This window comes from Thalassophryne amazonica, chromosome 4 (genome assembly GCF_902500255.1).
Source record: "Thalassophryne amazonica chromosome 4, fThaAma1.1, whole genome shotgun sequence".
Classification (NCBI taxonomy): Eukaryota; Metazoa; Chordata; class Actinopteri; order Batrachoidiformes; family Batrachoididae; genus Thalassophryne; species Thalassophryne amazonica.
The window spans coordinates 22822268-22847980 of record NC_047106.1 but is presented as its reverse complement, the minus strand read 5'-3'; the positions used below and the strand labels follow the sequence as shown (position 1 = coordinate 22847980).

The 25713-nt window shown below is 41.1% G+C and overlaps 1 protein-coding gene across 2 annotated transcripts in view; it reads right to left on the bottom strand.

Moving 5' to 3' along the window:
• Positions 1 to 1730: 1730 nt before the first annotated feature.
• ptgir (prostaglandin I2 receptor) overlaps positions 1731 to 25713 on the bottom strand; it is a 96396-nt gene continuing 72413 nt past the window's right edge. For both annotated transcript variants that reach the window (XM_034169238.1, XM_034169237.1), the window contains exon 3: positions 1731 to 4072. In XM_034169238.1, the coding sequence (XP_034025129.1) occupies positions 3782 to 4072 (291 nt within the window). In that variant the 3' untranslated portion in view covers positions 1731 to 3781. The remainder of the gene's footprint in view (positions 4073 to 25713) is intronic.

Here is a 25713-nt window from a genome sequence, read left to right as displayed (position 1 = left end):
GAAGCAGATCCATTGTCCTTCTGCCTTTTCTGAGCCCACTTTGGTAATTCTCCAGTTTACTGTTGCTTTCAATCCAGTATGTCAGTCTGTCATTTATCATTTTCTCCATAGTCTTCCCCATATGAGACGTCAGTGCAATTGGCCTATAATTACACATTCGTAGGATCTTTACCAGGCTTTTTGATGGGAATAATAACGGTCGTCTTCAACTCAACCGGAATCACTCCTGCCTCCCAAATTTTATTATACAGGCTTAACACCACATCCCTTCCTTTACCAGTCAAGTTTCTCAACATAGAGTAGCAGTTTCCATCCTTTACTGGTGTGGTGTTTCCTAATTTCCTCAGAGCTCTACTGAGCTCTGATCTGGAGAAATCCATATTAAGAGCATAATTTCCCCCACCTTCATCCCCAAACTCAAACCAGTAAGATCTAACAGTGCCTTCTCTACTCCTTTTTTCTTCCTGGTTTAAATTATCTGTACTATGAACTTCAGCAAGTGTTCTTGCAATAACTTCTGCCTTCTCTCTATTGTCAGTAATCATGTTCTGGCCATCCATCAACACTGAGTACCCATATGCGTTTCCATTCCCCTTCATTTTCCTGATCATTCCCCAGATTTTTCCCACTGGGGTCGTTTGGCCAATCGAGTTACAGAACTTCCTCCAATACTCCTTTTTAACATTCTTAAGTTTTCCGCACCATTGCCTGGGATTTCTTATAGTTAATCAGGTTTTGGAAGTTGTGTGTCCTTTTCAAAAGTCTAAAAGCTCTATTTCTGTCTTTGATAACCTGCTTACACTCAGCTGTCCACCATGGGACAATTCTATTCAGCCTTTTAGGCTTAGTTTTTGGGATTGCCAACGCAGCCGCAGTAAATATACCGCAGCTGATCTCTGTGCTTATGTCCAGACTTGTATCAACCCTTAGCAACAACTCTTCGCTAACCGCCTTAAATTTATCCCAGTCCGCCTTGTCTATAATCCACTTTTCCCCTCTCACCCCAGCATCACATACAAACTGGACTAAGATGGCGATTGCTCAGCTTTCCCCGGCGTGTGACGTAGAAGTCTCCGTCCCCCTTGCTGCATCCGACGCAATGCGTCTGGTGTCACTGACATGTTGGGAGGCGTTAACTGCCACTTGCAATCTGAAAGGCCCATTACACCCATTATGCTAGCTTGGCCAATGCAGCTGTCAAGGTTGCCAGGCAACAGAAGGCGGGGGTGGGGGGTACATAATCATGCAACAGCAAAACACTTCGTGGGTTAGGCCATCTCTTTTTATAATGGTTTGTTCTGGTCTCCGCTGTATCTGAAGCTTGAAGAGTTTTGTGGGACACAGTCCTTAGAAGGATGTAGATACTGAATTGGGCCACAGCCACAAGGCCTAAATATTCAAGAGCAGTTTGTTATGTTTGTGGATGGCTCCATCTTGTGGTCATTGATGGCAATGCAGCATTTTCTTGATATAAAAGTCACAAAAAAAAAAACTTGCTCCATCAAGAGAAGGTCTCTGGTTTGATGTTGCTGTGACCAGTTCAAATTTTGCGTCAACAGTAGGATCAGGAAAGGCATCCGGTGTAAAACGTGTGCCATATCAACACATACGCCAATACCAGATTAGCTGTAGTGACCCTGAACAAGAACACGAGAAGACTAAAAGAGTTTAACAAGATTATAGAATTTTATTGTTTTTGAGTTAATGTGTTAACAGAATGGGATGGGGGGGGGGGGGGCTTCTTGATACACTCACTGGATTTTACACGTCTCAGCTTTTTCATAGCTTAGAAAACCACTGAAACCATACTGCAAAACAAAGTGGAAAATGTGTGTAAAAATAAGATATACTGTAAAATAAAGTGATGACCAGAACATCTGATGGTGGTCCAGTCTGGTAGCAACGCAATGGGGTGTCCAACCACCCTCTCAAAAGTTACCATCTATCTGCTGCAGCCATCTGAAACGTGGGCGTGTCCTTGGTCTTCTCCAGCCGCTGGCGCCCTCAACCCTGAGGCACTTACATACTGGATCATGCCCAGAGAAACACACCATGTGGCTAAAATGTCACCATTTGACACAAAGTCAGTCCAGTAGTACACAAAGATCCACTGAAGGGGCCTAGTATCAAAGACATAACCTCAGGTCACTGTTGGGAAATGTGTGAAATTCTTAATATTAGTTTACCCTAATTTTTTTTTTTTAAATTTCACCATGCTTGGAATCATTAATCTGGAAATAAGTTAGCTAAATTAAAAAGTTGATTCCACTGAAAGTCACTGCATAATAATATTGAATTACAGCCCAACTTTATTGTGAGCGTGTATTTGTGTTTGTTTGCTGTATGACGGGTCATAGATAAGCATCAATAATCTTAAAAGCGAGAGCATGCAAAGAGAAAAAAAAACACTAAAATCACATCGAGTTATCCCTGTGTCACTACTCACCACCACAGAACACCAAACAACACTATTTTCACCGTACAAGACATTATAGCACAGTCAATATCTACAATACATACAGCAATAAAGTCACAACAACAACAACAACAACAACAACACTTTTTTCACAGTGCATTTTGCAGCAGCAGATATTCAAAAACAGGATCATAAGTTTACTGAGGCGGGTTCCCAAAAGAACAGACGCAGGTCGCTCAGAAACACCAGAGAAGGACGACATCAAAGATTCATGCAATTCACATGTACTGACATGCACGGACCAGGATTAAAGACTCAGTCTAAATCTGAGTCAAAGTGACAAATCAGACAACTCTTTGAAGATATGAATTCATTTCCTAAAACCAAATGAGTTACTTCAGCTTTAAATGGTCTCTGAGCAATTTACGACTGCATGGTTTCAAAAGGTCACGAATGTTGAGTTGAAATTGCACAAACATCAGGAATGTTTCTTCAGAATCACACGTGTTGAAAAAAATGCTTCAAAAGTAACACAGAGCAGCACGATGATAAATAAATTTACAGGTACAGGTGCAGAATAATTTATATCTCGACTTGTCATTGCTAAACAACATGTAATATTCCAGGTCGTAGACTGTGCCGAGAAATGTTTCTGTGCTGGGACGTTAAATTAATATTTCTCCACAGCAAAGTGCAGCTCTCAAAGATGACAGATAAACTGCAGGTTGAATAACTGAGTGAACCAGTGAGTACTCAGTTGAGTGTGTGTTTGGATGTCAGCAGGTCAAGGAGGAGGAGGGGTGCATGCTTAAAATCCTCCAAACCAATACAAAAACATTGTTTTATTTCTGGCTGCAACATTTGTGGGAATGACCACTGAGCATTCCCATGAATTATTCTGAGCCAAGGTTTGGGCTGTAATTAGTGCTTTTCTTCACAAATAAATACATTTCATAGAATGAGTTTCCAAGTGTGTGTAAAGCAGATTTTGTGACCCGATACCGTTAGTGATATTAAGGAATGAAAACGTTCTGATATTTTACATTTTACTGTATTAATCAGGGGTAGATCTAGCTTCAACATGAGTAGGGGGGGTCCAAGTGCACAGCTCTCCAGCCTTTTTTCTGCATTCTAAGGCAATCTGGAAAGCTAAATCTAAATACTGGCTTCAAGTCGTCGTTTTTAATAGAAAGTTTTTTATTTTAAACACTAAATCTGTGTCCTCGTGCTAAATTACAGCGCTGACATTTACAACAAAATGATAGTATTTGTACATTTGAAATGGTGTCCATCAGTCAGTGGAAGTATAGTGCAATTAATTTTACAATGTTGGTTCAGAAAAAAACTCCACAGTGAACGGCTACATCACAGAACCAAACTTGAGTAGATGTCGGGATGCGACAGCGTCATGTCCACGGGGCTTCGACGTATGTGATTGTCCGGGGGAAATGATATTGAAGCGTGCATCGTCGTCGTCTTCACGGCTCCTCTGCTAAACCGGCAGCTCAGCAGAGACAGGAGGTGCCTTAACACAGACTTTCTACAGATGATGAAAACCCAGGGATCCACAATGGGGTTGAAGGCATAGAAACGGAACGCCGTCAGGTTGTTCTGGTCATTCGGGAACGGGTCAATGGCATTGATGAAACCTGCAATCTGAAGACAAACAGAATCAGGCTTGAGTGCGCTTTCACCTACAAAAACATAGCTGTGGTCTCTTTGAGATGTTTAAGAACGGCACATCTCAGTTTCAGATGAGACACCAAAATAGAAAACCCAGCTGGAATGTTTGTTCAGTGATCTGTAAAGCCATATCCTGCTGCCACCACATGACGAGAATAAGGTCAATTTGAGAAAGTTTTCTTCTCAGTGCTCAGTGCCGCCGCAGCACAGATCCTTTGTGTTCATAGTTTGGGGACTCAGTCCGCTGTCCACCATCAGTCTGCTATCTGTGAAGCTAAGATGGTGGTCAAACTGTTATAGCACATACTTGTGGAAAATATCGCTAGACTTGTGCATTTTAAATAACACAATTTTTGTTTTCTTTATAATTTGCAGTTATTTAATTGGTATCCAGTGCAAAGTGTGTGTGTATATATATATATATATATATATATATATATATATATATATATATATATATATATATATATATATATATATATATATAAAAGCATCCGACCTTGTTATTTTTTGCAAAAACCTGATGGATTTGAATCACGTGTGCTTGCATGAGACAACCTTGAACCTTCGTGCGCATGCATGAATTTTTTCACGCCTGTCGATTGCATCATTTGCTGGTAAGCAGCCTTTGTGTGCGGATGGGTGGAGTCTCTCGTCGGATTTTCTTTGCAAGGAAAATGGCGGAACAACTGGAGCAGCGCCGCATCAAATTTTGCCAGAAACTGGGCGACAGCCAGGTGGAAACCATTCGGATTATTAAGACGGCTTTCAGTGACGATCCTATGGGCATCACACAGATTAAAGAGCGGTACAACCGGTTTAAAGACGTCCGCACAACGGTGGAGAGCGAGCCACGCTCCGGTCGGCCATCAACATGCTGAAATGACCAGATCATTTCCAAAGTGAACCCTGTGGTGATGCGGAACCGTCGTGTGACTATCCGAGAAATTGCGGAAGAGGTGGACATCAGCACTTTTGGCACATTCCACTGTGACAGATTTGGCCATGAAAAGAGTTGCAGCAAAATTCATGCCGATGGCTTCGGCACGAAGCTGCTGACGGAGCAAAAGCACATCCGTGTTGAAGTCTCACAGGACATGCTGGACTCCGAAAAATGATGTCCACCTCTTCCACCATTCGGAAGATTCAGACGGCTTTCGGTGGCTTTTCAGTCGTGTGATCATCCGAGAAATTGTGGAAGAGGTGAGCATGTCACAGCATGTCCTGTGAGACTTCAACACGGAGGCGCTTTTGCTCCGTCGGCAGCTTCGTGCCGAAGCCATCGGCATGAATTTCGTGAATTTTATTTATGTTTTAAAGGCATCTGCAGGAGGGCGAGCGTGTGTGCATACATGAGCTTTTGACAAGAGCAGAAGTCAGCTTTGAGTTAGTGAAAGCGTGCACGCTGACTTCTGTGAGATGTCTTGTAAATTACACAGGTGTTATCAGGTTACACAAACAGCATTTTCAGTTTTAGAAGTGTTTATTTTATGCTAGCTTTTACATAATACAGTTGTATGCAAAAGTTTGTGCACCCCTGATAATTTTTATGATTTTCCTTTATAAATCATTGGTTGTCTGGATCAGAAATTTCAGTTAAATACATCATATAGTAGCTGAACACACGGATATTTGAGAAGTGACATTAAGTTTCTAGTATTTACAGAAAGTGTGCAATAATTATTTAAACAAAATTGGGCAGGTGCATAAATTTGGGCACCCTTGTCATTTTATTGATTTGAATACATTTAGCACTAATTATTTGAACACAAAATTGGTTTGGTAAGCTCATTGACCCTTGACCTCCTTACACAGGTGAATCCAATTATGAGAAAGGACATTTACAGTCGCCATTTGCAAATGTTTCTCCTCTTTGCATCTCTTCTGATGAGTGACAACATGGGAGCCTCTAAACAACTCTCAAATGACCCGAAAACAAAGATTGTTCAACATCATGGTTTAGGGGAAGGATACAAAAAGCTATCTCAGAGATTTCAGCTGTCAGTTTCCACTGTGAGGAACATAGTGAGGAAACAGAAGACGACAGGCACAGTACTAGTTAAGGCCTGAAGTGGCAGGCCAAGAAAAATCTTAGATACGCTGAAGCGAAGGATGGTGAGAACAGTCATCGTCAACCCACAGACCTGCTTCAAAGACCTACAACATGATCTTGCTGCAGATAGTGTCTCTGTGCATCATTCAACAATTCAACAACTTGCACCTGCCCAGTTTTGTTTAAATAATTTTTGCACGCTTTCTGTAAATACTATAAACTTCATTTCACTTCTCAAATATCACTGTGTTTGTCTGCTATATGATGTATTTAACTGAAATTTCTGATCCAGACAACCAATGATTTATAAAGGAAAATCATGAAAATTGTCAGGGGTGCCCAAACTTTTGCATACAACTGTATATGTGAAACATATTATATTTACACATAAACCCTTCATATTACCTAATGGCCATATTTTGATGGCCTCTGGTAAAAATTTGATTATCAAAGCTCAGTTGTTTTATTATTATTATTATTATTATTTTATTTTATTTTGTAAACAATGTATTTGTGGTTGGAACAGATTGAGTGAAGGAAAAAACAGAAAATGATACTTTATTTGTGACTGTAAGACACAGCAGAGCAGATATGTGAAAGGGGCTGTGCTTGTTATAGTAAAAGCACATTTCAAAATTTACATTTCTTAAATTATAAGTAAAACAGCGTCAGTGTAAAATTGGTTGCTTTTCCTATAAAACACACATCAGTTTCACATGTCTGGCCTGCAATCACCAGCTTTCAATCACCAGCTTGTATTCAATTTGAAACTGTGGCGCCGGAATAAAAGGCACAAACGAAGCGAAGACTTCAAACTAAAGTGCTGAACTCACAAGTCCTTGGTCTTATTCCCAACAGTTTTCTCCTAGTTGTGCCCATATGCAGTCAGTCCAGTAGCTTATCTGTCCATCCATCCATGGGGTACATTCTACTAAGCCAACAACTGCCCACTTTTAATTTCAAAGTGGGAAAAATGTGTTTCTAAACTGATATTTTTGTTGGTTTCTGATTTCTCATTGACAAGTCTGATGGCAGATGGTTGTTTAAGTAAATTTTTACCAGTGCTGGACTTAACAGATGAAGAATGTGATTCATTCTTTGTCTGTGACGCAGGTTTTGTTTGCAGTGAAACTTCCAGATTTGGACGACCCAGCTTTAAAGTCATAGCCTGATCTGGATGGAAATATTATGGCATGACAACTGGGACACCAGCAAAATGATAAATGGACCACAATGATGAGGACAAAACACTGAAGTAGTATGAAATAAGATGCTTGCTGTTTCTTGTCCTCCACTTGTCTGTTTCCCTTCAGTGTGTAGCAGTTAATAAATGATGCATATGATAGAAATGTAACAAAATGGTGTCGGCGTTTCAGCTACAACAGGCTGCAGACAAACAATCTGGCTGTTTGTCAATGCCGGGCAGAGCGACGCATCAACATCTGGCTCAGGAATCGTCGCTGTTGCCTCGTTCTCTTTCAACAGTTCTCCATTTACATAATGAAATATCCAACAAACAGTGGCCTAATTAATGGGTTGTGGCGAATGAGTGCTTTTGTGCACTGATGTAAATGTTTCCCTGTTGCTAGGGCCTGGACAGAAAACTAATGAGACCGAGAGGGGCAGAAGAGAGCGGCGGAGAAGCGGGCCAAACCAGTATACCAGACGGATGAGACATAGGGCCGCCGTCTCTGAGCTCATTAAGTTCTCTAAATTCACACGGATGTGGTCGCTGTTTCAAACGTGAACAGTGAAGATGAATCCAGACAGAGAGGACGAAACTAACTGGAAGCAAACCTCAAACAACAGCAATTATCCCGTGATGCTTCTAAAAGGAAGCTGAGCTCAGTTCTGCAAGATCCCCAAAACGCTATCGTCATCCTCTCATTTGTCACAAATGGACCAAACCCAGTGGAAACAAACTTTTTTTTGTTTGTTTTTTTTGTAGCTAATCACCTTATTTGGGGTTTTCTGAATTTTGGATGAACTGCAAGGGCTCTCATGCAGATAAAGTCACACAAACACACATAACAGTCTCAGATCCACATGATATTAGCCTCCTGAGATCTTTTTTTCCAAAACATAGCTCCTTGTCAAGTTTGGGTCTTAAGTGGTTTAACAGAGGGAATTCTGTGCTTGTGTATCCTGTGTTTTAGCATCTTGGGATGAATTAAGAAGTCATTGGGACATGGTTTCTTTTTTTTTTATTTGCTATGGCAAAGGTCAGAACCCAAAATAGTTTTGAAGAAGAATGAAATGAAGCTGAACACACGAGGTGACCACAACAATCTGACAGCTAGGCTGTGCATTTATGCTGCACCATAGTGTGACAATGACAACCAAGTGTGAGTAAACGTATGAGTCAGGTCGCTGAGTGAATTTACTGTCACTTGGTGAATCAAAGCAGATTGTGTATGAACATGCATTCAGGCTAGCGCAAAAACAAAAAACAAAAAGAAACTGCTGCAAGATTACTGATATGATTGAAAAAAAATGTGAAAAAGGGTCAATATTCTTCAGTGCTAGAAAATCAGTTGGCTTCTAAAATTTTAAATGCATGCATCTGAACATTATTACCCCACCATGGAGGTAACATTTTCAGTGCTGTTTGTTAGCAGGGTTACGGAAAAAACACTCAAGCAATTTTCTTGAAACTTGGTGAAAGGGAGGAGTGTAAACAAAGGAAGAAATCATTAACTTTTGGGGCAGATTGGATCCCACCCCAAATTGCTTTATCATTGCAAGGAGCAGACAGACAGCTCAGCGGATAAGGAGCTGGTCTGCCAATCTGTAGTACTGGGTTTGATCCTGCTTCATGCTACTTTAGAGACACAATCTCACTCCACCTAGCTGTAAACTGGTACCAGAAGTGACTGGGGAAGTGACCATTATCCTATTCAGGGGGCGTCACAGACTTTCACCCTACTCATGGTATGGAATCTGGGGCCTATAATTAAATATATTTATATAGTGCCAAATCACAACATAAGTCACCCCAAGGTGCTTCTCAGGGAAGGTCTAACCTTACTTTAAGGTTTAACTGAGCGTTGTGCCTAAGACCAGAGAATCCTTGGTTCAAACCCCAGCCAGACCAGACAATCACTAAGGGCTCTTGGGCAAAGTCCTTAATTTCTGAGTCTATTCCAGTGTGTAGTGATTGTGTTGCATGGCAGCACCCTGACATTGGTGTGTGTGTGTGTGTGTGTGTGAATTTGAGGCACTATTATAAAGCTCCTTGAGCTTCTGATTTGGATGGAAAAGCACATTATAAATGTAAGCCATTTACACCCCTCAAGTGCACATAGACAACATAGTAATGAAACAGTCCCTTGTGTTTTTCTTGTTGTTGTTGTTGTTTTGAGGGGGGGCATCTGCTTTGGATATACAGGACATACTCCTTCCTTATAGGCCTGTCACACCTTGACAATTTAGCCAGTGTATGCCGACTTATAAAAAATTTGGCCAATGTGCTGGCTACATTGAGTAAGACAAATAAATACCCTTTCTCTTGAGAAATTCATTAAAATGTTGAAAAATGGACTATCTCACAATGTTAAAGAAAGTGAAAAAAAAAATTCCTTGATTTGCCTTCTTAACTGGATCCACTCAGAAAGTTAACGGTTTCTTCCTTGGGCCGGACTCCACCCTTTTACCAAGTTTCAAGAAAATCAGTTTAGTCATTGTTTCTATAATCCTGTTAACATGTCTAATTAACCTTTGATTTGTAATCCCCAGATTTTTTAAACTGGAAGCACTCTAATCTTAGAATTACGAGGACTTGAAAAGAACGATATTTATTTTCACATATGTCTTTGATACCTGTATTCTTGCACTTTCATCTTGTACATAAACATTTTCTGAGAGCTCTCAGGTTAAAATAACATGATGGAAGCAAAAGAAGCATAATACGAAATATGGTATTTTTAATTATTCAGAGTGCCAAGATATGTGGCTAGACGAGAGTATTATGAGCAAAAGTCATGACAATTTCTGATGCTGTGTTTACCATCCATCCATCCATCCATCCATTTTCTTCCGCTTTATCCGGAGTCAGGTCACGGGGGCAGCAGTTCAAGCAAAGCCGCCCAGACCTCCCGATCCACACACACACCTCCCCCAGCTCCTCCAGGGGAGTGCTGTGTTTACCAATTTCCTAAAAACAGAACTGCTCATTGAAAACCCATTGGCTTTTACTGTAAGATATAACTGTATTTCTTGGGCATTAAGGTGACAAAAATGTCTCTTACATACCAGGAAAAACAATTGCAGAGAAAACAAAAATGTACCCATTATTGAACCTTGAGATACCCCTTCATGTGGGATAGTAGGAAAACAAGATTATTTCTGCACATACCCATGGAACTAGTGACTACTGACTGGTTCCAGTTTGATATAGATTTTTTTTTGCTATTATCTCTGCATATTATATTAAAAGTAGTAATTAGTAATATTGTATAAGGCACCAAGCAATCAAATACATGTACTAAAAGTCCCAGTTTCAAAAAGGTTCAGAAATAACTTAAAGATATCAGATACAAAAACTTTAAGACATGATTCATGCTTTCCACCACTGTGGATCACAAATTCTCAAAGCCCCATGTACTCCCAACAATTTATTTGAACCAACTGTGAAGCTGTGTGTAGAAAAGGGCATCAGTGTTTGTTTTGTTTGAGGAAGCTGCAGGGTTGCCAACCGTCCCTTGAAAAACGGAATCGTCCCTTATTTGGAAATAAAAGTGTGCATTCCGTATTGACCTGAAACGGGACGCAGTTTGTCCCGTATTTCTGTGAGAATCAAAAAGTCTGTAAAATGTCAATGGAATTGACTGGCGCTTTATATGGAAACTTACGGTAAATTTGATCCCAGCCTCTCTCCTGCATTTCACCAATGAGCTGACAGACACTAGTTGACAATACAGAATCACTCTTATCTCATTGGTCGAGGGACATCTGCTCGCAAGAAGATACCGACGTCATGAGCCGACAACGGTCGCTGGACGACAATAACAAAGCAGCATGGCTGATATCGATACAGACACCAACACTGGCACTGCAGATATGCCTACGGACAGCAAAGTCTGTAACGTCGTTACTACTCCTCCTAAAAAAAAACAAACAAAAAAGAATGCAAAAATACAGGGGAGAATGAGAAAAGGAAAATGGCTGGGTGGAAAAGGTGCGCAACAACAGTATTGTTTACTTTTCAGACTTTATTTTTTGCACTTTTTATTACACTAAATGTGTAAATGTGCACTGTTACATTGTTTTGCACTGTTACATTGTTTTGGATGATGCAAATTTTTTATTGTTTTTTTTTTTGTTAATTTATACAATTTTAAGTTAAGCAATAGCACTACAGAGATTTATTTTTAAAGAAGACAGAATGCTCATACTGAAATTGTGAGTGAAAATTTATTTTGCACTAAAAATAAATTGCTAAATAATAATTTGTTTTCCACGTGTTCATATCAGAACAAATTCATGTATGCATCTACCTAAATTCAGGGTCAAGTCAACAGTCAAATGGTTAAAAATCGTTTCACACAGATGCTGGGAAGGGTCGGCCGGTCGGCCCTGGCGGTGAGGTGTCCCTTATTTATTTTTCAGAGAGTTGGCAACCCTAGGAAGCTGTCATCTTTTAATATTGACAAAACCATCATGGCACTGTTTTATCGGTCTTTTATTGAATCTGTTTTGTCTTATTCTTCAGTGTCATGGTATGGTGCTTTGTCAGTGAAGGAAAGGAACAAACTAATGCAGATTGTGAAGTGGTCAGGGAAGCTGACTGGAGAGCCATAGCTAGCTTAGCCCCGAGTCGTTGTATATTAGGCAGCTAAATAGGATCACAAAATCGATTCTACATGACCATTCACACCCTCTATATGGGGAATTTCAGCTTCTCCCCTCTGGTTGGAGGCTTGCAGTCCCAAAGTGCAGAACAAAGCGCTACAGGAACAACTTTATTCCAGCTGCTATTATTCAGATAAATAAATTATAGGAGGAAAATTTGCACCAAGTTAGGTAGTTTGTAAACTGTGGTTTGATGTGGCTTTGAGCACTTTTATGAAGGTGGTGGGTCTTTAGGTATGTTAGTTTTGTCATTATATGTTCTAAGTTGGATGCTTTCTGTGATTGCAACACAAATCTACCTACGGGTATTAATAAGGTAACCTGAACCTGAACCAACGGTTGAAGTTCAAATTAATGTTACATGGTATCAGTAGCAGTGACATCTCTTGCAGAATCCACTGTTGCCTGAAAGACTTCAGACAGACATGCATACGCATACTTCCTGCTGTCATCATTGCCTTTGCTGTTTTTGAACCGTATTACCACCCTTAACGCTTGCTTCTCTTCCTGCATGCCACCCTGCCTCTTATGGTCTTCTGAGCACATCTTAAGCCCCACAGAAAGATATATAAATCACAAACTGTCTTCTCTACACTGTGCAGACTCTGGGGCTAAAACCGATGACATCAGGCTCCTCTTAAAGACGAGTGCTTTCATTAATGAGTCGATGGTTAGAGAAGAACAGAAATGGTGTATATGCAGTAGGCAGGTGATCATTTTGGACAAAAAAAGAAACATGTTGATGGATGTACTGTATCCTGGGCATGCTGTTAAACCTCATCTACAACTGAAGATGGTCCTCCAGGCAGCAGATACTATAATTCCTTTTGGGTTGGTACCTTTAAAATTGGCCGTAGCTGTGTGAATGGGTTTGTCTGTCTATATGTGGCCCTGTGACTGACTGCCGTCCTCTGCAGGGTGTACCCCACCTCTCGCCCAGTGTCTGCTGGGATAGGCTCCAGCCCCCCGTGACTCTTGATTGGTGTAAGCAGGTATAGAAAATGAATGCTGATGTTGGCACAAGGTTTACCTTCCCATGTCCTTCCTGGCACAACACCACATTACATGGAGAGTGGACATGGATGGTCTTGAACTGGAGATTTTCTGTTATGGAAGCAACTGCACTGCTCACTTGGCCACCAAGCTGCCCTATCCCACATATAAGGCCATAGTGATTGGATTTATTGGTTTACGGATCAGCCGACTGCTCTAAAAATTGCACACTCAGTGAAAAAAATTGCCCCAGGGCACATTTTTACAATTTTTCCTGGCGACTGCTTGGTGTGCCACCAAAAAAATTTCAAGACTCAAGAGTGACTTCAAGAGTGCTGTTATGTCATGGGTTTGTGAGCTTTAACTAATATCCTACATTATGGATTCTAATCCAATTACATTTTTTTCCTCAAATCTGACTGGATAATTGTGTGAGAACCAGACCATATAATATCAGGGTAACGGTGGCAAAAAATTCAACCGTTTAATGTTTGGATGTATTACTCCGCGCCCTGACCGGTGTTCTGACGAGATGTCATTCCTGTTGGCAGGCCAGCCTTCCGCACACATGCGCAATATTGTTGGGATGCGGAATGATCGATTTATGCAACGAGACACACAATTCGACAGAACACTGGCTGTGCGTGCTGCTATGCAGATGTCATAATGGCGCTGTTAGCTGAGAGTGCGAGAAAGTCATGTACCAACGATGCCACAGAAATGGGTGAATTTAAGATACTATATGAAAGTACTGATGTGGATTCTGACACAGGATTCCGGTTTCACATTTTATGGATTTTCACATTTTATGGATTACTCTGTTTGATGGACATTTGATGGAATATCTGTTTTACTGCCTCCGCTAACGCGTCGCCGGTAAAGTTCAATTTGCGACCATATAACCAGCATGAACGTCTGCAAATCATCAGAAAGAACAGTGTTATTCCCTAATTAAACTGAATTTTTAGCAGAGACCTTCCACAGGATCACGGTGCCCGTGCATCCTGTCCAGCAGTGGAGGAGCTGCGCCATCTAATGGAATTAAGTTTTAATGCATGGACAGGTTGTGCATGCACAGTTCAGCTGTATGACGTGTGATGGAGGCCAGCAGGAGTCGCTGTGCAAAAGTAGTCAATAGGCCTCACTCCCCAGACAGCTAAAGGATGTTCTGGCCACTCAGGCTAGACTCCGGGTTTTAGCCGACTGGACAGAGCGTCCGCCTCCCATGCTGGAGATCATGAGTTCGCGTTCCGAGGGGAGCGAATGGGAGGAGTCTAAAACAACAACACAACGTAGACAAGAGAGAGTGCAGCTGCTACACGCGCATGAGGCAGCAACGCTGCTGGGCCTGCAATGAGCCCCGTGCACACAGCGACAGAGGGCTTCACCTGTGTGGAAAATGTGGACAAGGTGATCCAGAGTTATTATTTTTATTTTTACTGTCTGTGTGGACATCAATGGAATTTGAGAGACGCATCTCCTGGACATCATCAGACATGTAAGTTTTCCTCGGAAACGCGGATTTCCACTTTTTGAAATCACCCCCCCATTTGATTTTTGCGTCTATGACGTGGCTCTGTGGATCGCTCCATGGCTCCACCGCAGAAGACTGCTTTCATGGCCTTCGTCAGCCTCCCCCCACATGTCCAAAAGCTGCATTGACACGTTAACATTTAAATCAGTCCTCAACATTTTGTGAACTGCGGATTAATTGCAAAGATTACAGAATTGTGATTTTTTTTGTCACTGTGACTTGATTTAAAAAAAAAAATCAAGCAAAAAAAAAATCACCTGTTCAGAAGAAATGCCACAGCTCAACAGCAGATGTTTGTTCACGAGATTCTTTAGAATCAAAGTATAAAACTTTGGTCCTGGTCCATAATTTTTCATTAAAAAGTTCAACCCATCAATTCCTGGAAACAACAATTGTTATTATTTAAACATTGAATATTATTATTATTATTATTATTATTACCAATCCTGGCCCTCAAGTCCCAGAAAAATCTGTAAACTAATAAATCCAATAATTATAGGCAAAGATTAAACAGATTTAAATCCAACATAAACTCGAGCTCGTAGAGTACAAACCTCCACCAACACCAGTTTCCAATTCCACAAATTTTTACCTTGGAAAAAACTTTCAAGGTCAAAGTCCTGTTAGAAGTGGCTTTTCACAAGCTAAAATATAATATAAAATAAAGATCAAAAGGGCTTTTCAATGTTAAAATTAAGTGTCCGCTAAATCCGCAGTATGGTTCAGATGTGGATCAAACTTAGTCTATTTATTGAGAGTGCCAGTTTGCACCTCATTGTCACAAATGAGAGTGATATAATGCAAAATGTACAACAAATGGGCTTTTCAATGTTAAATTCAAATGGCCACAAAATCCACAATCGGGTCAGATCCGGCTCAAACTGGGTCAGTCGATAGTGAGTGCCAGTCTGCACCTCACGTTCAAATATGAGAGTGATTGGGGCACGTTTGATTAAGATATAATGTAAAATATACATTAAATGGGGTTTTCGATGTTAAATTTGAATGGCCACAAAATCTGTAATCTGGATCAGATCCAGATCAAACAAAGGATACCATCCTAGATAAGACTCTCAAATATGAAAGAAATGTGATCTTTTCTGACAGAGGTATGAATTTTTTAATATTCATTCAATATTAAAGATAGGGATTTTTCCAATTTTCTGAGATTTTTCCTGACTTTGCCCTTTGACGTATGACCTTGAAAATTCAATCAGTTCTTCCCTATCAGGATCTGAATCTTCAGTTAAAAAAAAAAAAAAATCCTAACGATATATGAAAAATTGTGGGTTACAGGCTGTTCACAAACAAGCAAACAAACAAACAAACACATAAACAAACAGGGGGGAAAACATAACTTTCTCCAACTTCGTTGCCGGATAAACTTGCACACATGGAAAAACTGTGTGGTATGAAACTACAATCATGCACAGCTATATGTTGCTCCATGTACAGATATGATCAGTTTCGATCTCCACTGTTCTGTAAGTTGTTCCATGAACCAGTCGGCCTGCTGTATGTACATTATGACAGTCATATATATATATATATATATATATATATATCAGAGCTGATGACTGCTTTGACTTTCAGGAAATAGACCGTGTAATGGGTGTCCACACTGTTGCATTACTTTCCATTTCTGGTCCTGGAGGACTCTTCATAACTGTCTTCCTGATACTGTTTCACATTACAGGAGGAAGGGAAGAGGCAACTAGCAGATTACAGGGCTTTCAGAAGGGATTATTTACGCCATGAAAAGACAAAGAGAAAGATGGCTGCCGTCGTGCTACTGTGGAATTTTATATGTGCGGTGCACTCATTGTTATAGACCGCAGAGCCTGATTTGCACTCAAACTGCTGGGTCATGCCATCTTTTACCAAATGTGTGTGAAAAAGCCTTTTCTGTTTTCAAGCTCAGGAGTGAAGAGCATCAACACAGTTTACATTACACTGAAGACTGGCAGATGCTTTTATCCTAATCATATTTTCGCATTCATTCTAGCAGCTTCCGCGGAAAGTGCAGACCTGTACACTTGGAGCAATTTGGGTTTCTGTGTTATGCTCAAGGGCACAAAAGATTTTTACCAGCGTTTGATCCATAAAGCAAAATGATTCATATTTTTGCTTTAGCTCATGTTTGCAACTACAACTTTCTTGTGTGCAAACAGTCCAAAATGGTGCCATATGGCTCTTAACTTGCACTTGTGACAGATGTTGGAAGACATCATGGAGTCATGAGGTCCTTAGACAGAGGTGTCTGCCATTGTTAATATCTTTGAAGGAGAACACAGGTCCAGGTCTTCAGGGTCCGGTGCGATCTGTCTTTCTCTATGGTTGGGAGACTAGCATGCTAAACAGTGACCTAAGTTGGTGACTAGATGTCTTTGGTACTTGGTCTCTTTGGAATATCCCTGGGTGCTGCTGGAATGACTTTGGCTGAAATGAACAGATACTTATGGAAACTAAGATGAGGCATTTCACTTGAATTGTGAGGGAACCTCAGGTACAACACGTGTTTCTCTCAGCATGATCCAGCATGCAGGAACCTTGACTACTGAGGACCCCAGCAACAGGAAAAGTCCAAATGGATGTCCATGTTTCACTTGGCAGATAGATGGTTACTTTCAAGAGGTGGGGATGGACCAGTTGTCTGCCTGGGTGATTGCCAACCAGGACTCAAGGTTTTTCTGTAGCGTGGTGGATGCGATGTGACCTGAGTCAGGAGAACATTGGGTTTGATCTGAAGTCCATCCACCACCTTCATGTGTAAAGAACAGTTTTCAACGATGTTATGATGTTTTAAAGTACAGTGTTTTCCACTGAGATCCATCACACGGGCAGCATGAGGCTCTGACTCACAGTAAATGAAAAACCGGGTGTGCATGCTTGGTCCGGGGTTGTCTGACCTTTTCCAACCTCTGCCCCCTCAATTCCTGAATGACATAATAAACGGCTGGTAGTGAGTCACACAGCTCAGCAATGTAAACGTTAGTGGAGGCGGTGGTACAGTTTCCACAAAGTCTGCAGTTGGCATAGAGGTTTGGAGGTTGTGCTTTATAGTTGTGTATGAGCTACGGACAAACAAGTGGAACAATGAGCAGACCTGCCTGTGCGTGACAATTTATGCATCTGTACATTAGTTTCTGCATTACTGATGAACATAAATCCCCTAAATGACCATGTTTAAAGACCCATCATAAAATTTGAGTGGATTCTTCCCCTTTCAATGCATAAAAGAGTGCATTTATGTTTGTCTGCACTCTGCAGACAGGTTGTGTCTGGGGAATTACAGCGTCTGATGATCTCTGAATAATGCCACAGGTTGTACTGAGATGGCACTGCACTTTTGTGCAATGCTGAGTTTGAGAGACAGAGACAGTAATTCTAGACAACATGCCTCACGCTGATACTCAAGTGGGATCACTTTTGAGGAATAAAGCTGACCACTAATATTCAACATAAGAAACATGGGGCTATAAACAGATATCAAGTGGTTCACTTCCTCCAACATTCGAGTATCAGCCTGACAAAGCAGCTGCAACTGAACACAACAGGGCAGACTAAAACCACTGCTTTAAAAAATAAACAAGACAAATAGTACCACATTGGTTAATCATGCACAGTTACGAGTGACTCAGTGTTACCCTTTAGGACCAACTAAGAACAGAAAGATTTCTCGCAACCCCTACCATATTAGTTAGAAATGCTGTTAAGCAAAGCCATTATTTTAATGTTACAATGACCTAATTACTTCTGCATTGTCCCAGTCCAACCAACTCCACATGTCAACTGGTCAGACTGTAAAATGAACCCCCATGGGATCCATATTCAACCCCCCATGTTGAATATGGATCCCTGCTATATATTTCATGTGTCCATATTCTGTTTAACATCAGCATTGGATGGGGGAGTAACTTGTGATGGACTGGCGTCCCATCCATGGGCAGACTCTGACCTGTTTTACACTAGTATCTGGAGATAAATCAAATCAAATCAATTTTATTTATATAGCGCCAAATCACAACAAACAGTTGCCCCAAGGCGCTTTATATTGTAAGGCAAGGCCATACAATAATTACGGAAAAACCCCAACGGTCAAAACGACCCCCTGTGAGCAAGCACTTGGCAACAGTGGGAAGGAAAAACTCACTTTTAACAGGAAGAAACCTCCAGCAGAACCAGGCTCAGGGAGGGGCAGTCTTCTGCTGGGACTGGTTGGGGCTGAGGGAGAGAACCAGGAAAAAGACATGCTGTGGAGGGGAGCAGAGATACAATATCGCAGTGAGAGCCAGCCACCAGTAGAGGCAAGCAAGATACACACCGGCCTCAGCCTGGATCACCTCAGAGCCTATATTGGACAACTTCCAGATTTCCAGTGTTTGTACAATTGTGTTGATGAGTTACCTACAAAAGCAGACAACTCTGGTCATCCTAGATGATTCAACAAAAACTCCCAAACTCTGGCCAATGGGCTCGATCTATGATATTCTGTGACAGATACATTGTGTCACCACTGGCCAGGTGATCAGGCAATCATCTAATATTGTAGACAATACAAGTCATGTCTGGAAGTTTCACCACATCCACGACATCACAGAACCACTTTGGGTCCTGGATGGCAATCACTCAGGCAGACAACTGGGCCATCCCCACATGTCTAAAATAACCATCTATCTGCTGCACCCAGTTGAAGCGTAGGGATCCCCTTGTCCTTCTCCAGCCACTGGGGTCCACAATATTCAGGAATCAATGCACTGGATCATGTAATACACCATAAATCATCTCAACACTGGTGACAGTGTGGTAAGGAAAAACTCCCTCAGGAGTTATAGGAAGAATCCTCATTCAGATCAGATGTTGGCCATACTAACAAAATAAAACAAAAACACAACTAAGGATTGCGAGAACATACAGAACCAGAATACCAACCAAATACCAAGACAACCAACCAACCAGGCTGTAACCCACAATTTGTCATATATCATTATAATTATTATTATTTTTTTTTTTTTACAGAGGATTCATATTCTGATAGGCAAGAACTGACTAAATTTTCAAGGTCATGGGCCAAAGGGCTTGGAATCACCTTTTCTTCTACCAGCACTCAATAAGCATTTGGGAACTGAGGACACTAATTGTTGAAGCTTTGTAGGTAGAATTCTTTCCCATTCTTGCTTGATGTACGACTTCAGTTGTTCAACAGTCCGGAGTCTCCGTTGTTGTATTTTGCGCTTCATAATGCGCCACACATTTTCAATGGGCGACAGGTCTGGACTGCAGGCAGGCCAGTCTAGTACCCGCACTCTTTCACTACGAAGCCACGCTGTTGTAACACGTGCAGAATGTGGCTTGGTATTGTCTTGTTGAAATAAGCAGGGACGTCCCTGAAAAAGACGTTGCTTGGATGGCAGCATGTGTTGCTCCAAAACCTGGATGTACCTTTCAGCCTTAATGGTGCCATCACAGATGTGTACGAGGGCTGTCAATAAAGTAATGGTCCTTTTTATTTTTTTCAAAAACCATATGGATTTCATTCATATGTTTTTACGTCAGACATGCTTGAACCCTCGTGCGCATGCGTGAGTTTTTCCACGCCTGTCGGTGACGTCATTCGCCTGTGAGCACTCCTTGTGGGAGGAGTCGTCCAGCCCCTCGTCGGAATTCCTTTGTCTGAGAAGTTGCTGAGAGACTGGTGCGTTGTTTGATCAAAGTTTTTTCTAAACCTGTGAGACACATCGAAGTGGACACGGTTTGAAAAATTAAGCTGGTTTTCAGTGAAAATTTTAACGGCTGATGAGAGATTTTGAGGTGATTCTGTCGCTTTAAGGACTTCCCACGGTGCGAGACGGCGCTCAGCGCTCTCAGGCGCCGTCGTCAGCCTGTTCAAGCTGAAAACCTCCACATTTCAGGTTCTATTGATCCAGGACGTCGTGAGAGAACAGAGAAGTTTCAGAAGAAGTCGGTTTCAGCATTTTATCCGCCTGAGAGCGCTGAGCGACATCTCGCACCATGGGAAGTCCTTAAAGCGACAGAATCACCTCAAAATCTCTCATCAGCCGTTAAAATTTTCACTGAAAACCAGCTTAATTTTTCGAACCGTGTCCACTTCGATGTGTCTCACAGGTTTAGAAAAAATTTTGATCAAACAAAGCGCCAGTCTCTCAGCAACTTCTCAGACAAAGGAATTCCGACGAGGGGCTGGACGACTCCTCCCACAAGGAGTGCTCACAGGCGAATGATGTCACCGACAGGCGTGGAAAAACTCACGCAGGCGCACGAGGGTTCAAGCATGTCTGACGTAAAAACATATGAATGAAATCCATATAGTTCTTGAAAAAAATAAAAAGGACCGTTACTTTATTGACAGCCCTCGTATGTTGCCCATGCCATGGGCACTAACACACCCCCATACCATCACAGATGCTGGCTTTTGAACTTTGCGCTGGTAACAATCTGGATGGTCTTTTTCCTCTTTTGTCCAGAGGACACGACCTCCATGATTTCCAAAAACAATTTGAAATGTGGACTCATCAGACCACAGCACACTTTTCCACTTTGCGTCTGTCCATTTCAAATGAGCTCAGGCCCAGAGAAGGTGGCAGTGTTTCTGGATGTTGTTGATGCATGGCTTTCGCTTTACATGGTTTTAACTTGCACTTGTAGATGTAGCGATGAACTGTGTTAACTGACAATGGTTCTCTGAAGTGTTCCTGAGCCCACGCGGTAAGATCCTTTACACAATGATGTTGGTTTTTAATGCAGTACCGCCTGAGGGATCAAAGGTCACGGGCATTCAGTGTTGCTTTTCGGCCTTGCTGCTTACGTGTAGAAAGTTCTCCAGATTCTCTGAATCTTCTGATTATATTATGGACTGTAGATGATGGAATCCCTAAATTCCTTGCAATTGAAAGTTGAGAAACATTGTTCTTAAACTGTTGGACTATTTTTTCACGCAGTTGTTCACCAAGTGGTGATCCTCATCCCATCTTTGCTTGTGAACACCTGAGACTTTTGGGGATGCTCCTTTTATACCCAATCATGGTACTCACAATTAGTGTCCTCAGTTCCCAAACGCTTATTGAGCATTGTTAGAAGGAAAGGTGATGTAACACAGTGACAAACATACCACTGTCCTAGCTTTTTTGAAATGTGTTTCAGGCATCCATTTCAAAATAAGCAAATATTTGAACAAAAACAATAAAGTTTATAAGTTTGAACATTAAATATCTTGTCTTTGTGGTGTGTTCAATTGAATATAGGTTGAAGAGGATTTGCAAATCATTGTATTCTTTTTTAATTTACATTTCACACAATGTCCCAACTTCATTGGAATTGGGGATGTATTTTACATTATATTTTAAACAAATGTGCCCCAATCACACTCATATTTGAAAGTGAGATGCAGACTGACACCCACTATCACCTGGCAAAGTTTGATCTGGATGTGATCTGGATTGTGTATTTTGTGGACATTTGACTTTAATATTGAAAAGCCCATTTGGCGTACATTTGCATTATATCTCAATCAAAAGTCCCTAAATCATTCTCATTTGTGATAATGAGGTGAAAACTGGCACTCTCAATGACTAGACTGAAATGAATAGAATGAAAGTTTGATTCACATCTGATCCATATTGTGGATTTAACAGATATTTCATTTTAACATTGAAAAGCCCTTTTGTTCTATATTTTGTATTATGTTTTAGCTTAGGAAAAGCCACTTCCAACAGGACTTTGACCTTAAAAGGTAAGAATTTGTGGAATTGGAAGATATTGTTGGCGGAGGTTTGCACTATATGAGTGCGGTGCTCTAGTTACATACTGTTTTGATTCACTATTTGTTATTTATTATTACATGGAATATAGATTAATGTGTTTTTAAGTGTGGCACCATACAGGAGTGGTACGCAAAATTTCGCAGTACAAACAACAAAAGCACTTTGTTGTGGTCTTCGAGATTAAAGGATCTATAATCCTTTTTTGTCCCAGTCTTCTGTTGCTGTTTTGGACAACACACCCAAAGTGAGAAACTGCTGACAACCACACAAACCATCTTAGGGAACAAAAAAGAGGAAGCAGAAGCAGCAGCAAAAAGATGAAAACCCACAGGATGACAAAGCAGGCAGAGGGGTTGTGTGCCAAAACATTAGGACCGGGTAACACTGGCATGTTGCACAACCTTCCTGCTGTTGCAATTAGATTTAACAAGTGTTTGTCACACTTCCTCCTCTGCATGTCTACACTTAGAAACACTCCAAGATCTTAGCGTGGCTCCTCTTGCCTATTTGATGTGGTGTCTAAACAATGCCAAAAATGCACTCTGACAGATTAGGTTATACTTTCAGAGGCGTCAGTGGCAGCAGACAAATTTCATTAGCAGAAATTTGATTTGTCGTGATCAAATTGCAATACCATATAATCACACAACCATCTAGCCATCATAACTTCAAGTTAGTGCAACAGTTTGCATTTCAGTTTGGATGCTGTTCACTTGAACCTTTAACTTCACCACTGGAGCCGATTCCAGTCAGCTTTCCTGATTTTCATTTCCTACAACATCTTGTCTTCATTGTAGGAAATTCTGCACACATTTTTGTCTCCAGTGAACAATGCAATGTCTGTTAAAATTCAGCTGTTTCCATCCCCTGCTGGCTTTAAACAACACATATATATTTTTCTCTAAATTTGTACTGAACAAGTTTAAATTTTAGCATGAGCGTATTTCACTAACACCCTCTAAGGGCCACTCCCTCTACTGAACAGTGCATTGATTCTTGTGTGGAACAAGATTCGTGTTATTGCTGGATGTCACAAATGATTCTATCTAGGAAGGATTGGAATTTGAGTATGATCAGGTTTCATCAGCATCTTTTGAGGACAGCTGACTTTACTGGAAAGAATAATGATTGTTGTGCTAAATACAACATAATTTATCTAATTTTCAGTCAGTTTGAAGTGGACAGCTCAAATGACTGTAGCTCAGACAAGTTAGAATTTGGACACAGTTGGGTTGGACACCAATACCTGCCCACTTTACTGGATGGTCCATTGTTTTATGAGATTTATTGCCTCCAGGCTGTAGTGTTTTTTGTCAACATTAGCTGGTTTTCTTTCAAGTCCCAAACCTAACCAATCAGGCACAAAAGAACACCAATATTTTGTCTCCACAAATTATAAACCTTGCTACTTTAAATTTGGAAAGCATAACTCCCAATATTATATTTACCCAAATCCCAGTGTGGTAGCATGGTTAGATCAGCAATACAACCTGATGTTTTTATTTCAAAATAACAGTTTGGGAACAGTAAAAATATGCTTCACTGAATATCTCCTAATTTATCTGCCAGTGATCAAGCCAATATTAAAGCCAAATGAATGGGGGGTGGGAAGGGGTGCTCAGCACACAAGTGTGTATCCTTGGTGAATTTGCATCTGTGTATGTTGTTTTATCTGCCAACGACAATGAAGACATTTTAGTTTAATTTTATAGCTGAAACAGAATTAAACTGTCCAGGCTGCTTCAAACAAATCTCTACTTTAATTCTGTATTCTGCACATAAAGGCTCAAATTTACAGCAGTCCCTTGTCAATAAACAGACACCCGACCCAACAGTAATGATGGTCCAGTCATGGTGATTAATAATAAGCACTACAAGGTCCTAAGCATCACAGTTCTCACCAAACTGATGTGCAGTTTAACTTCTATTTATGACTACAGAGAAAGTTAAGTTTCAACAGTATGTCATCTTTCACCTCAGTCTAAATCATCCAAGGAGTTGACCCAGGACACATGAGATAACATGATAAGGACGCCATTGCTTTGTAATGATGTTGCGGGCCTTACATGCAGGAATGGATGTACATGAACAAATGAAATTAAGTTGATCACATGTAACATAAAACATCTTGGGTTTGTGACTTCTGTAATGAGACAGATGGCAAGAATCACTGCTGCATTTTGTTTTGTTTTTGATTTTGTGTTTAATTTGCATTATCGTCACAACTTCTTCTGAACTGGGGCAGTATGTAAATGATCTTTCCACAACATAAACATGGTTAAATTTGATGTCCTTCTAATGTCTTTTGTTACAGTAGCACATATATATGCAATGTAATATATGCAGCATTTTGTTAAAGTGTTCTCATCTTGTAAAATGTTTATTACCCATTTTGGGATTTAGGCGAATATATCTGGACTGCTGGAACCACAAATCACTCAAAAAACTGATGCACTGGATTAACTCAATTTAATTATGAGCAGGATTTCCATCTAATAAATATATGTAGCCCCAACTCAAAAAAAGTGCATCCATGCAAGATACTTTAATTTAATTTCGTTGGAACTACATATATTTTTAGATGGAAATCCTACCCATAATTGAATTGCGTTCATCCAATGTGTTGTGAAAGTGTAGTGACACGGACCCACAACAGGGGGCGCAAATGAATGGTCAATAGATGAGCCAAAAATTAACAATTTAATGTTGTGAAGGTGCACAACAAACATACAGACAATCTCAGAATATGATTACAGTCAATCCACAAAGGTGACGTGTGGGCAGGCTCGAGGATAGAAGACGTCTGTCCTGAGAAGAGCCGGAACCACACGATTTCCGCCGCCACCGAACCTGGTGAATACTGGAGCCGCCAAGTCCCGAATTCCCAGGTGATCACCGTCCCCGACTGTCGGATCTGGTACTGCTGGCGAGAACAAAGACAGTCAAGTGTGGGTGTGTGTACACCCTGTAACAACAACGGTGGGAATGCCACCTCCACCTCTCACTCAATATGTTGCACCGCAGTGATTCCTCAGGGGAAAAGAGTGCCGTCCTGCACTCACTCAGCCTCCACAGAAAGAGGGACCGGTACTCCTGCAAACACTCACAATATACAAATATGTTGCAAAACACAAACGGCTGAGGATATTACCTCCAACGAAGTACGATATCTCGGCAACGAGGTGGAGATGACGTCTGGTCTTTATGGAGTGAGATGATGTAGAGTAGATGGGTGACAGCTGTCAAGAGATAATGAGTGACAGCTGTCACCCCCGGCTGTGTCCGTGGCAGCAGCGCCCTCTCGTGCCTGAAGCCCGCACTTCAGGCAGGGCGCCCACTGGTGGTGGGCCAGCAGTACCTCCTCTTTTGGCGGCCCACACAACACAATGAGCCATTTATTTGT